This window comes from Pelobates fuscus, chromosome 2 (assembly GCF_036172605.1).
Source record: "Pelobates fuscus isolate aPelFus1 chromosome 2, aPelFus1.pri, whole genome shotgun sequence".
NCBI classification, from domain to species: Eukaryota; Metazoa; Chordata; class Amphibia; order Anura; family Pelobatidae; genus Pelobates; species Pelobates fuscus.
Genome location: NC_086318.1, coordinates 342,857,323 through 342,870,954, shown reverse-complemented (window position 1 = coordinate 342,870,954; position 13,632 = coordinate 342,857,323). Strand labels below are relative to the sequence as shown.

Here is a 13,632-nt window from a genome sequence, read left to right as displayed (position 1 = left end):
AAAGCATACTACATTTGTAAAGAACACAAAACTAGGAAAATATCACAAAATTAAAAAAATAAGACACGGGCCTTTCTGGAGAATACATTAAACCTACCCTAAATCACATTTAAACCATTAAAAATTAATATCTTATCAGTAAAATAAATTGAGAATTAAGAAGCTAGAAATTACATTATAATATTATAAAATTCCCCATTTGTTAGCTTGGTATAGTTCTCATGAGAGTATATGATAATAATTACTAAGACTAAGAGGAATATAAATCTTCCACAATAGTCTACACAGCATGGGTCCTCAAACTCCGGCCCCCCAGATGTTGCTGAACTACAACTCCCATGATTCTCTGGCTATCTATGTAATTCAAAGAATCATGGGAGTTGTAGTTTTGTAACATCTGGGGGGCCGGAGTTTGAGGACCCATGCTCTACAGACTTGTGCAACACGATGAACTTTATAAGTATGTCAATGTCAGGACTTCATTCTATCCAATTAATCTTTGTAGAGGGACTCTAAATGAAGCCCCTCCCCTTCCTCAAAACTAATACAACCTTTGTGGTTCAAACTTCAAGACCTATAGTCTAACCTTTGTTGGTCTTCTCAGCTGGTTTAATAATTATGGGTACTTGCAGGTCAGCCTTCACTTCAGTTTGCATGTTTTCCTTTGGCTTTTCCTGTGCTACAGGACCTTTGGATTCAGGATTTTCATCACTAGGTAACCGAAACTCAGGAACTATCCTTTTCAAGAGAGTCCAGACATCATTTAAATAATCATTGCTGAAACAAGATATAAATAATACAATATTATATAAAACGTGTATATGTACATAAAGGAGCTAAGTTATAATCTACAAATATATATGTATGGTTTATTACAATAAATACAAAAATACTTAGAGAGAGGTGTTAATGAAATGCCACGCTTTTATTCTACAGAGTCGTTTTGTTATTAATCGAATTACAAAGCTAAATAAGGCTCATATATTTCTATAAGATTAACATATGGAAATATATTGAGATTCGTATAGAAAAAAAATGGGTCATGTATTTGAGACACTTACACTGCAATCATATTTCTGCCTGAGACTGATATATAAAGGGAGTCAACTAGCAGCTGTGGCATATTTTATTGAGGTTAAAGGGACACTATAGTAATAAAGTCACCAAAACAACTTTAGCTTAACCCCTTCAGGACGGAGTCAATAGTGCACGTTCTGATCAAAACAAAACGTAAACAAAAACTGGAATTTGCGCTATATGTCTGTTCAACCGTAATTCCCCGCTGTCACATTAAGTGCACCCACACTTATTATATATCATTTTGTTCAGGAGAAACAGGGCTTTAATTTATCATTAACTATTCATATATAGAACATAATTTATTATGAATAAAATTTAGAAAAATTTGTGAAAATATGATTTTTTTTTATTTGTATTTCCGTCTGACATTTTAGCTGTGAATGTCATAATACTGTTTAACTGCAAAAAAATGCACATATTTGTAATCAGCGATGTCTCACAAGTACAACAGTACCCCCCATTAACAGGTTTTATGGTGTTTTGGAAAGTTACATGGTCAAATATAGAACTTCCATTTTTAAATTGGAATTTGCCAGATTAGTAATGTTACCTTTGAGACGGTGTGGTAGCCCAGGAATGAGAATTACCCCCATAATGGCATACCATTTGAAAAAGTAGACAACCCAAGGTATTGAAAGTGGGGTATGTTTAGTCATTTTTAGTAGCCACTTAGTCACAAACACTGGCCAAAGTTAAGAGAAGAGAATCGCGGCAGAGGTGAGTATCCCGTTCTATGCCGCCGCAACGGCTTTAAAGCTCATTTAAATAGGGACGGCATAGAACGCCGTAACGGCGTTAAGGGGTTAATGAAGCCGTTTTTGTGTATTGATCAGGTCTCTGAAGATTCACTGATCAATTATCTGCTATTTAAATTGTTAAATCACTTTTGTTTCTGTCTACACAGCTCTAGCCACACCTCCTCTTGCTGTGACTGAAACAGCCTGCATGAAAACAAAATAATTAGATGTAACTTACTTTAAAAGTTTTTTATCTCCTGCTCTGTGATTTGCTGTGAGTTACGTACCTGCAGGATCTAGCAAGCTATTCACAGAATAGGAGATAAGCAATTCAAAAAGAAACAGATTTTACAACAAAGGAAGTGAAAACATTAGATGACTGTTTACAGGAAATGTTTAGGAAGTCACATGCACGGAGGTGTGGCTAGGGCTGTATAAACAAAGTGATGTAACACCTAAATGGCAGAGAATTGAGCAATGAGACAGCAGGGCATGATCTGTACACAAAAACTGCTTCATTAAACTAAAGTTGTTTTGGTTATTATAGTATCCCTTTAATGTAAGAGAAAAAGAAAATGTAACTGGACAACTAAACATGTTGTAAAAATTCATATAACTGATAACATTTTTAAAAATGGTCAGCATATTCTTCTCTTTTTAATATACTGTGATCACATATCATATTTCGTTTCCCCACCTCTACAGTTGAATGGATGTGTTTGCTAGATAATGATTAATAATAGTGTAGCATTCATGCTAGGAGATTGCCGGAGTTGTGCATGTACTACTTTGATTCCTTGATACTAAAACCATTTCTCAATAAATAACATCAGGCTATATAGGTGAAGACTCAGAGATGTTATCTTGGCAAAGGGAGGAAGCACTAAGTATTGACTAAAAGGGTGCCGCCATAGTTGTGCAACACACATATTTAACAAAGATTGATTTATTTGTATTTTGGGGGGAGAGAGGGGGAACATGAAGACACAACGGGACCACTTTTGAGAAAGGTAAACCAGCCAAAACGCATCAAGTGGAGGTGGACTATCTTTTATTGTAATTGTAAGGTATTCTGTCCGTTTGTTTAATAAAGCCGGTGGTGATTTTACACACCTACATCCAGTAACTTGGAGTTTCATTTGGTGCTGCACCCTAAGAAAAAGGCTAAGCTGTGAACCTGCATATCCAGATCCTTACCAAAGTGGTCACCAATCCCTATGCTATTCAGCTGAGCCAGCTTGTAGAGTGGCTCAGAACCATGTGAGTGGATCCAACATTGATTTTATCAATTACCCAGTTTTAACTTTATTACCCTATGTGTATGTTTCTTTCTGTTTTTAGATTCATCTATTGTATGTGCTATTTGTGGTAACATTTTATTTACAGTGTGCTCTCACCACTATTTATTGTATATTTCACTGTTTTCTGTGTGTTTGGCATGATACACACAGTGATTGTAGCACCTTTTATGCTGTGTTTTACCAACTTTACTATTTATCATTCTCTGATAACCCTGTGTTGTGCTTGCAATTATTTGATATCCATGAGATCAGAGTTTTTTAAACAAAACTCCCTTTCTTACATTAAACTTTTGTTTGTCCTGCTATCTTGTCGGGCTCCTTTCAGTGCACCCGGATATCTTTGTTTTGAATGGTGGAATAGGAATCTGAAATTCTATCCCGGCCTCTGTCCATACTCACAGAAGCCAAACATGATTTTAGCTGGCTGCATTTAACAAAGGAGTTTTAAAAATTGCAGGACTGGTTCGGGAGATCAGCTGATCTTACTATTTGGCCAATAACTTCTGCAGCACCCTGGCCTGTGACTGCCATGACCGAAGTGCCTGACTGGTCCGTCTGCTCCTGAGTGTGGGCCTGTCTCAGCATGATGGGCCTGGAGCTAAAGTTCCACCCATTCCAATGTTAATCTGGCCCTGGACGCAAGTATTTTATTAGCCTTTATATATGTAACTATATATATGTAACTATATGTAACTCTAGATTGTTTTATGCTTGTCACAATTATTTACCAAGAACCATCTCTAATATGAGTGTTGATAATGTTAATAACTATCTGCTTTTTCCATGCAATAAAATTCACAACACATCCACTAGGATCCATATTTCTGCACATTTATAGCAGAAATATAGATCCTAGTGAAGCAGAGGTTACCCAACCCAATCTTCAAGTACCCACTACCAGTCTAGGATTTAGGGTGGTTATTTATTTTATTTTTTTCTAAAAATACCTTAGACACAACTGGGTAATCCCTAAGTCCTGGACTGTTAGGGGGCACTTGAGGACTGGGTTGGGAACCCCTGCTTTAGAGTGGCAACACCAACATGCCAACAGGACGAAGATAGAGACTATTGACAATGGCTGCTATTAATATGAAAGGCAGTAAATCTGTAAACTAAGTAAGCTGTAGAAGTTGTACATTATGATGTTTATATAAGCACACGGTTTGTATATTTACATTTTCAAACAGGATATATATTTTAGGTAAAATAAAAATTGTTACTTACTCAAGTGGAATGACCTCTGGTAGCCATCCAGTTAGAGAATGCATGACGGTAAATTCTCCCATGTCTTTTTTTGTAAACCCATTTGGGCTGTCAAGAAAAAAAAAGAGCGCTCTCATTTATAAAGAAAAAAAAAGTCCAGAATGTATTGTAGAAACGTACCATAAAAAGAACAACTAATAATTCATATATTTCCTTTCTGACAGATAATAAACAAAATAGTACATTAATAAAATAATATATATTGTACTGCACATTATTGTCAAACAGGGTTATTCATTAACTTAACACCCATTGTCACTGTAGTAAAAGGAGTGACATCTTTTGACAGATATTGCGTACGGTTAACATTACCTGGATGACACCCATGACGCACTATAATGAGCTATAGTGGGTATGAGTGACCTTTTAAGTAACTTTTGGTAAAAGATATACAATATAATATAAATAAATTAGTTTACACAGTGTGCAATATATATATATATATATATATATATATATATATATATTTATTTATTTATTTTTTTAACCCTCTACTTTTTTGATTTATTGAGCATAAAATGTTTGCTAGTGTAAAATCAGTTATGATAAATGCCTTGTTGAACAATACCTTACATTTCACAGTAGCAATTATGAAATTAATTAATTGGTACCATACAATTCCCAGGCAATCAAATTTCAAGTCTTACTGACTGTGGCATACATAATCTACTTTCTGTAGTTCATCTATGCAGCGCCGTTCTGATAACTTTTTTTTCTCTCCTGGAATTGTTTATGCATGCGGACATATGTCTGGATCTGTCCAAGGACATCCCAAAAACATCACACTAATATTCAGATATATTATGTAAAGTTTTTTGAAAACTGGAGTAAAAACAAACCCATAACTTTGCAAATAACACAAATTAATAAAGACATACATATATATCTATAGTTTCTGCATTCTTGTCTTTTGAAAATGTTTGCATTCACCAACATAATTCAACTGTAAATCCTATCATCACAGTATGATACAAAGATACACTTGAACGCTATGGGTGAAAGAAAAAAATAAATAGGGTGTAAAATCGACATACTCCACGCTCGCAAGTTTAATGATGGCTTTGGACAATAACATTGGCCATAATTCTCCTTCACAGGGTGTTGCAGGAACTAACAATTTGTTGTCTTCGCTGAATGGTAAAGTGTCATCCACAACAATTTTACGCCAGCAACCCTGAGAATGAAGCAGAAAAAGAAAAGTAATGAAACCCTTGTACGGGAATAAAAACAGTGATTCAGAACAAGTTATCCATCTCTCCTACACAAACACTCCCCTTGTTTCCCAGCTGTGGACCAAGCAAGATTACTGAATACTTAAATGAAGGGAAGTCACAAAGATTGCAGCTTAGAAACCTCACAGAAACACTCTGGGTGACAGGTACTGAAAGGCTGTACTAATTTCGTAACCCATGTACTTTATTTGTGACTTTTCTTGCTTTAATTTCTACATTTATATAAATATCTTTTGCCATGTGAAGTGGAAACATAATATTAATTCTTAACAACTGCAAAGGCTTTTAATTGTCTTGTATATAACAACTGAAAAACTATATTATTAAACAGAGCATTCACAAATTAAACAGGCGTGTAAACACAGGGACAAAAAACAGATTACACATAGGGGGTGTATTTACTAAACCAAAAAGGGTGGTGAATTGAAAACTGAATTGTAAAATTTATGCTATACAAAGAGGGCTCGTTTCCAACCTTGGGCTCATTCCCAATGCTGTAGCTGCTTTTAGTGACCAACCACTGCCCATTACTGTGCCTTTTTCTACTGGTTTCAAGTAGCACATGTTTCCCAACAAGCAGGAGTGAGGGAGCTGCTTGCTGCAGCTACTTACAGCCAGTCAGTAAGTATTGACTAATGCCTTCCATTTTTCTCTAAGGGAAGTCGCTCATCTCTAGTCAGTGACTGTTTTTCAACTGGTTACAGTTGGACATCATCCAACGCGCTGGGGGGGGGGCTAATGCGCATGTGCTGTGAGCGCCGTAAGTGCATTACACCCTCCTATAGGAAAGCATTGCTTCAATGCTTTCTTATGGCGATTTTACTGACGCTGGATGTCCTCATGTAGATCGTGACGATGTTCAGCATAATTTAGGCCACCAAACTTTTCCTAGTCTGATTGACAGCCACTAGAGGCAGTCTAAGTCCTGCAATGCAATCATTGCAGCTTCTCTAAAACTCCAATGATTTACATTGCAGGACTAAGTGGGACTCAATGAGTTTTAGTGGTCTGGGTGACTATAGTGTCCCTTTAAGTAGTGGCAAGTGACAGCTCCCTACTGAAACCAGTGAAATTCTGAAGTTGATTAAACTGCTACTCGCTAACAGTAGTGACATACATTTTAGTGAGCAGCAGCTGGTCAATATAAAGTAGCGACAAGATTGGAAACAAACCCAGCATTAGTAAAAAGTTATATGTTTTAGCAGTTAACAGTCTGTATGCCTTGATGAGGTATAAAAAAAAAAAAAAAATGCTTTTGAAAGGGGTTATTCACTAATTCACACACCATTGGGAATCCAACATGGAATTACAAACTTTAAACTGGACCTTTGATGCATTCAGCTTTAGGGTGAGCTACACCTCCCAGCATGATTAACAGTTTAGTAGAGAAACACCCCCTATTTCTCTTTTATAAAGGAATTTTTCAAAGATGAAAATTAGTTAATATAAGTTTCGGAGATTGTTGTATCCTTACTTTCTATCTCTATGTAAAGCTTGCCTTAGTATTTACTTGGTGAGAGATTTATTCGTGTTTTGACATTTTGTATGCAACTTGCATTTGACTATATAATAAATGAAATAACAAAGTTTCACCGTTCACAAATTTCAATATTTGAAGATTCAATGTGATAGGGCAACATATTTTATCCATACATTGTGCAGGTCAAACTGCTAGAGAATGCAAAAAAATATTATGTTATTGCTTTATTTTAGATCAGTGGTTCCCAAACCAGTCCTCAAGGCACCCATACCAGGACAGGATTTAGGGATAACCCAGTTGTGTTTTTTTCTAAAAACACCTTAGACACAACCGGGTAATCCCCAAATCCTGGACTAGTAGGGGATGCCTTGAAGTCAGGTTTGGGAACCACTGTTTTAGATAATATGCAGTCTGCAAGCACTTTAATCCATAAAGGACCAGTTGGTCTACTGCTATAATAAACTTTAAAAATTAGGGACCAGTTTGTGTGATCTTTGAACGGGTTAATTAAACACTGCGCATTCAGAATAACCTTAAAAATGTACAGTGTAATGTCTGCATGTGCACAAAAAGTTTTAAAGAAACAGTACTATGGGAATATATGGAAGCATAGTTGAAGATTTGCCTCTACAAAATCAGATCTTCTCCAAAAAAAGGAATTCTATAATACAATGGACTATATATATATATGTGTGTGTACAGGGCCGGCGCTACCATAAGGCGAATAAGGCATTCACCTGGGGCACCAAACTGTAGAGGGGCACCCACTGAGAGGTTTCCTGGTGGGCTGCCCTGCTGCTGTCTGGGGCTGGAATGCTTCTCAGCCACCCCCAGCGCAGCCATTCAGTTGCTAGGCTCATCTCGGCCATTTGCCTGCTCAGGGGGCGGGGTGTGCTATAACCCCAGAAACCGAGCAGAGCACTCTGCTTCCTGTAGGCAGGGGAAGCTGGGGCATGACCTGGTATCCCAGTTGTCCTCTACCTGTGAACATCGGAAGCTCTCTGAGGGGAACAGTAAGCAGCCTCTGCTCACAGTGCACTGCTCTCCTGCTCCCCCAGCAGAAAGAACACTTCCTGCAGGCTGGATCCCTTCTCCTTTTCACAGCACCCAGGTAGGCAAGGGGGATTGTTTATTGTATAAATGGTTGTAAATTGGGGTGTGTGTTAAATTGCTGTATTTGTGTGTGTAAATAAAGTGTGACTTTATGTAAAGTGGTGTGAACTTGTGTTTGAGTGACAGTGTGTGTGTGTGTGTGTGAGAGAGAGAGAGAGTGTGCAAGTGACAGTGCGTGTGTGTGTTTATGTGTGCTAAATTTCTGTATTTCCGTGTTTAAAGTAAAGTGTGAGCTTGTGTTTGAGTGACAATGTGTGTATGTGTGTGTGTTAGTGAGAGTGTGTAAGTGACAGTGTGTGTGTGTGTGTGTTAGTGAGAGTGTGTAAGTTACACTGTGTATGTCAGTGAGAGTGTGCAAGTAACACTGTGTTAGTGAGAGTGTGCAAGTGACACTGTGTATGTCAGTGAGAGTGTGCAAGTGACAGTGTTAGTGAGAGTGTATAAGTAACACAGTGTGTGTGTTAGTGTGAGTGTGCAAGTGACTCTGTGTGTGTGTTAGTGAAAGTGTGCAAGTAACACTGTGTTAGTAAGAGTGTGTAAGTGACACTGTGTATGTCAGTGAGTGTGTGTGTTAGTGAGTGTCTATTTTTTCCTTAATTGTGTGCGTGTGTTAGTGAGAGTGTGTAAGTGACACTCTGTGTTAGTGAGAGTCTGCAAGTTACACTGTGTATGTCAATGAGTGTGTGCAAGTGACACTGTGTGTGTGTGTGTGTGTGTGTGTGTTAGTGAGAGTGTGCAAGTGACACTGTGTGTGTATATCAGTGATAGTGTGAGTGTGTCAGTGAGAGTGTGTCTCTTTTTTCCCTAAATGTGTGCTTACTATGTGTCTCTCCTAAATGTCTCCCAGTCTCTGTTTCCTAAATATCTCAACAGTCTCCCTATCCTTTCCCTTAATGTCTCACCAGGCTCACTGACCCATACACACACGCAGACTGACCCATACACACACAGACCGATCCATACACACAGAGACTAACATACACACAAGACTGATTCCCCCACACACACCCAGACTGACCCCCCCCACATACACACAGACTGACCCCCCCACACACACATACTGACCCCCCCCACACACAGACTGACCCCCCCCACACACAGACTGACCCCCCCACACACAGACTGACCCCCCCACACACAGACTGACCCCCCCCACACACACACACACACACACACACACACACACACACACACAGACAGACTGACCCCCCCCACACACACACACACAGACTGACCCCCCATACACACACAGACTGAACCCCCCACACACAGACTAAACCCCCCACACACAGACTAAACCCCCCACACACACTGACTCACACTTACCAGCCGCTGCCTAGATGCCTCTGTGCAGAGCTGAGCTTCCTCTCCCTGTCTCTCCCCTGCGCTGCTCTCTGTGACTGGGGAGGAAGTCCTCCTAGCACAGTGCCCCCTCTGGCCGCATATGGGAACTTCCATCTATGATTCAACCCTTCAAAGAAAGATTTAGGTAGGCACCCGAAGGACCACCCACCTCTTTGAACTGCCTCCGGTCCGAAGGGCCCATCAGGCAAGTTGTAATCAGTGGTGGAACTGACAGTGCTTCTTCTGCAGCTTGTGAAGGGAAACTCCCTCTTCAAATTCAAATAGGGGGGGCAAGAGGGAACACTGCATGATGTAGGGGGTGCCATGGCCCCCTCCAGTGAAGCCACTGGCTGTGATAGATGCTGTGGACTGCTCTACTCCAGTGCGATGAAGTGATCTGATATCCCTTCCTCTAATTGCTGCAATGCCTAGATTACGGGTTGTCCCTCACCACCTGCAATCACCACTCCATTCGCATTAGCAGATATCTGAAGTCTCACTGCAACTCCTGATAGGTTAGAGCCTGTTTGGCTCTGGCAGCCTTGAGTGCTGTGCAAAGGCATCTCGAGTCCAATGTATGGCGCACATGCCATAGGTTGCTGATCCCTGATCTAGTGGATTTATTTCTAACTGCTATTTTTGTGTTTCTATAATAATGCAAAATTACTATAAATGTTCAAAACTGTTTACTTAACGAGTATTTGAGATCTTTACTGCATGAAATCCCCTTTGATATTTGTGCATCTTGTATATAATACAAAGTGTGTTACCACAAATACTAATGAAAACTGAATAGCTGTTGCCTATTCAAATTTATGAGAAAAGTACATCACAGTTACCAGTGATAAATTTATATCTGGTCATACATTTGCATGCCGACTCAGTAGTTTCTCTCCTCAAATAATATGGAGCATAATGACATAACGGTAATAAATTTTACTTTACAGAAGTATAGAGCCACAGGCTACACGGTGCAGGGTGAAGAGTAAGGTATATTTTATTATAGTCCAAAAGACAAAACAAAGAGGTTTGTTTTGTCTTTTGGACCACAATAAAATATGCCTGACTCTTCATCCTGCACTGGGTAGCCTGTAGCTCTATACTTCTGGATTTTTATTGGTGGCTTGCGGACCTCCTCCACAGAGCTCCAGTGTATCAAGATACTAGTGTGCAGCACTCTACTACCGACTTTACTTATATGTGAATAAGAGATGCTTTGGCATTTTAATCGATTATTATTATATTTTTAATATTTTGGTTTCATTAGTTATCAATCCAAACAGGTTATTGTTGTTAGTAACAATATTATGAATAAACATATCACACTTACCATCCAGTATAGCTTGACGACATATTTACCATAATTGTTATATAGCGGAATATGTCCCTTTACAGCTTTGCACAGAGAATATATGTGTTCCCAGGGCTTCCAAGCCAATGTAGGTGGATCTAGTGATGTTTCTTTGTTGGTCAATTTTGAGTTCAATATTCTCCAGACGTTACTTACTTCACTTATTATCCACCTCATGAGCTAAAAATAAGAAAGTAACCGTTAGTAGAAAGTACAAATGGGTTTAAAATTGTAAAAATAAATGATAGGTCTGAGTTCTTTGATGTTGACGTGGTTAAAAAAAAGCCTTACACATTATTTATTTGCTTAATTCAGTGATAAACCAATTAAATGTATTGGCTATGCAGGGAAATGTGGAGCATTAACAACTTGATATAATGGCAAAAATAGATGAGGTGGAAAATTGCGGATTTAGTAAAACTTTCCAAGTTTGGACATTTGCTCTAAAATTTCTCAATTTCCCAGAATTCCCTTGAGCTAAATCTCAAAATTTCAAGTATGCACTTTGTGCGATTGTATTATTATGATTATTGAAATTTATGCAGAGCCGGTATAGTTCACAGCACTTTACAATTTTAATGAGGGAGTATAACATAAAATAACTAATAAATAATCTATTACAAGCAACGAGAGGTTATTGAGAATCCTGCTAAAATGAGATTATGCTTATTGTAAAGTTAATTTCTGAATAAAATTCTACCAACCTCGCTTCCAATTAGGTGTTCATTTGCTGTTAACAGGTCACATGAGTGTTCATCTTTCATAACCACAGGAAGCTAAAATGATATAAGAATGCTATTAGTAATAAGCGTCAGCTATCTGGGTTGAATCAAAAATCTAACTGGTTCACACTCCTGGGCACATTTAAAGCAACAATCCGAACACCATACCTACTACAGCATGCAGTAGTTGTTATGGAGCCTGGAGCCTGGAGCCCCCCCCCCCTCTTCCCTCCCCCCTCCTCCCTCCCCCGCCAATCCCCCTAATGTAAGTGGTCAAACCATTTGCTAACTGACTTCTTATCTGGGGTACTCTGGATGTCAGTCCCTCCCTCTCCCTACCCTGTCTGGAGGCCGATATCTAATGATAGAACCTTTTGTTAGCTCTCCAGAGAAACTCTGCAGGGCACCTACTTAGCTAAGAATGTCAGCTGATCACTAAGGCAATAACTGTGCCAGGGTTAGCTCAGGTAAGGAGAGATTCAGGCAGTGGCCGAGGCAGGGACTGGCGCCCCCGTGGAAACCAGTTAAGAAGTCAAGCGGTTTGATCACTAACATTAGAGGGGCACCAGGCACCATAACACCATAATGCATAGTACGCTGTATTGGTTATGGTGCTTAAAGTATTGTGTGAAGTGAATATACTGATACTTCTATATCTCTGTTCATTAGTCAAAACTACAACAGAATGGCTGAAAAAGAAAAAAATCAAGGTGTTGCAATGGCCCAGTCGAAGGCCAGACATCAACCTGATTGAAATACTGTGTCGAACGCCAGCAAACCTTAATGAACCGAAGCAACGTTGTAAAGAAGAATGGGCCAAAATTCCTTCAAAACGACACTGATTAAATTATACAGAAAATAATTACTTCAAGTTATTGCTGCTAAAGGCGGTTCTACGAGCTACTGAATCATAAGGTGTACTTTGGTGTACTTAAGGTGTATGTTTTTCACAAATGGCTTCTCTGTTTTGGCTTTATTTGTGTTAAATAAATCATGATACAGTGGAATATGTCATGTGTTGTTCATTTGAGGTAGTATTTACCTAATTTTAAGACCTTCTAAGGAATAGATGTTATTATGTCCTGGAATGTAAACCATAGAATTGTATATACACACATATATATCAGATCATATTTTCTAAAATCAAATGAAAAATGTTGTTAAAATAAATAAATAATTTACACACAAAAAATACAGAGGACCCCTAACGCACAAACACAAATTTGCTAGTTTGTACTGATTGTAAGGTATTGTCTTGTAGACATTTGATTTCCTGTCATAGAACTTAATCAGTAGTTTTAGAACTTTGAAACAAGCACAGTGAATTTATTTTTGACGTGACCTGTGCCAATTGCAGGATGATGTGTTGAAAAGCAGCTAGGGTACTATAACTACTTATTGATTATGTTATTCATTCTGGTACAATGTGTTTCAAGTCACATTTACAGGATGTGGCAATTACAGGATTACAAAACATAATACAATCAATTCCTTGATAGGTATGCTGTTTGTGTTTGACACATGTTTGCAGCATGATGTTCTTTTATTGAGCTTTTTATTCAAGGTTTCTGAGGAAAGTGTGATCATCTGAGAAGACATCTAAATGAAAGGTTGCGTTTCATAGTATAGGATAAATCATTGTGAAATGTATTTATCAATGCTCAGGCTAACTTGGTGTTTTAAATTTGCCTGAAATTCCCTTAATTTACTGCCATTTGAGAAGACAATAAATTGATTGTCCTTAAAGGAACTTAAATTGAGAAGAATAAATATGAAAGCCTGTGGCTGCTCACTGTAAAAAACAAAACAAAAAAAACATAGGGTCCCCCCTCCCGAGCCCCCACCCGACCTATTGCCCCCCCCGCCCCCACCCCTGAGAGGCGGGTGGGTGCCATAAAGTAAAAGGATGGGGTGGGACCTATTATCCTCCCCCTGGGTGGGGGCTCTAAATACTAATAAGAGGGGGGGGGACCTAATATCCTCCTCCCTGGCCCCCACCCCTGAGCGGT

At 38.8% G+C, this 13,632-nt stretch overlaps 1 protein-coding gene across 1 annotated transcript in view; it reads right to left on the bottom strand.

Moving 5' to 3' along the window:
• ADGB (androglobin) overlaps positions 1-13,632 on the bottom strand; it is a 313,568-nt gene that overhangs the window by 264,238 nt on the left and 35,698 nt on the right. The window contains exons 4-8 of the mRNA XM_063443590.1: positions 11,606-11,677; positions 10,881-11,081; positions 5,416-5,555; positions 4,343-4,429; positions 587-777 (exon numbers count right to left, since the gene is read on the bottom strand). Of these exons, the coding sequence (XP_063299660.1) occupies positions 587-777; positions 4,343-4,429; positions 5,416-5,555; positions 10,881-11,081; positions 11,606-11,677 (691 nt within the window). The remainder of the gene's footprint in view (positions 1-586; positions 778-4,342; positions 4,430-5,415; positions 5,556-10,880; positions 11,082-11,605; positions 11,678-13,632) is intronic.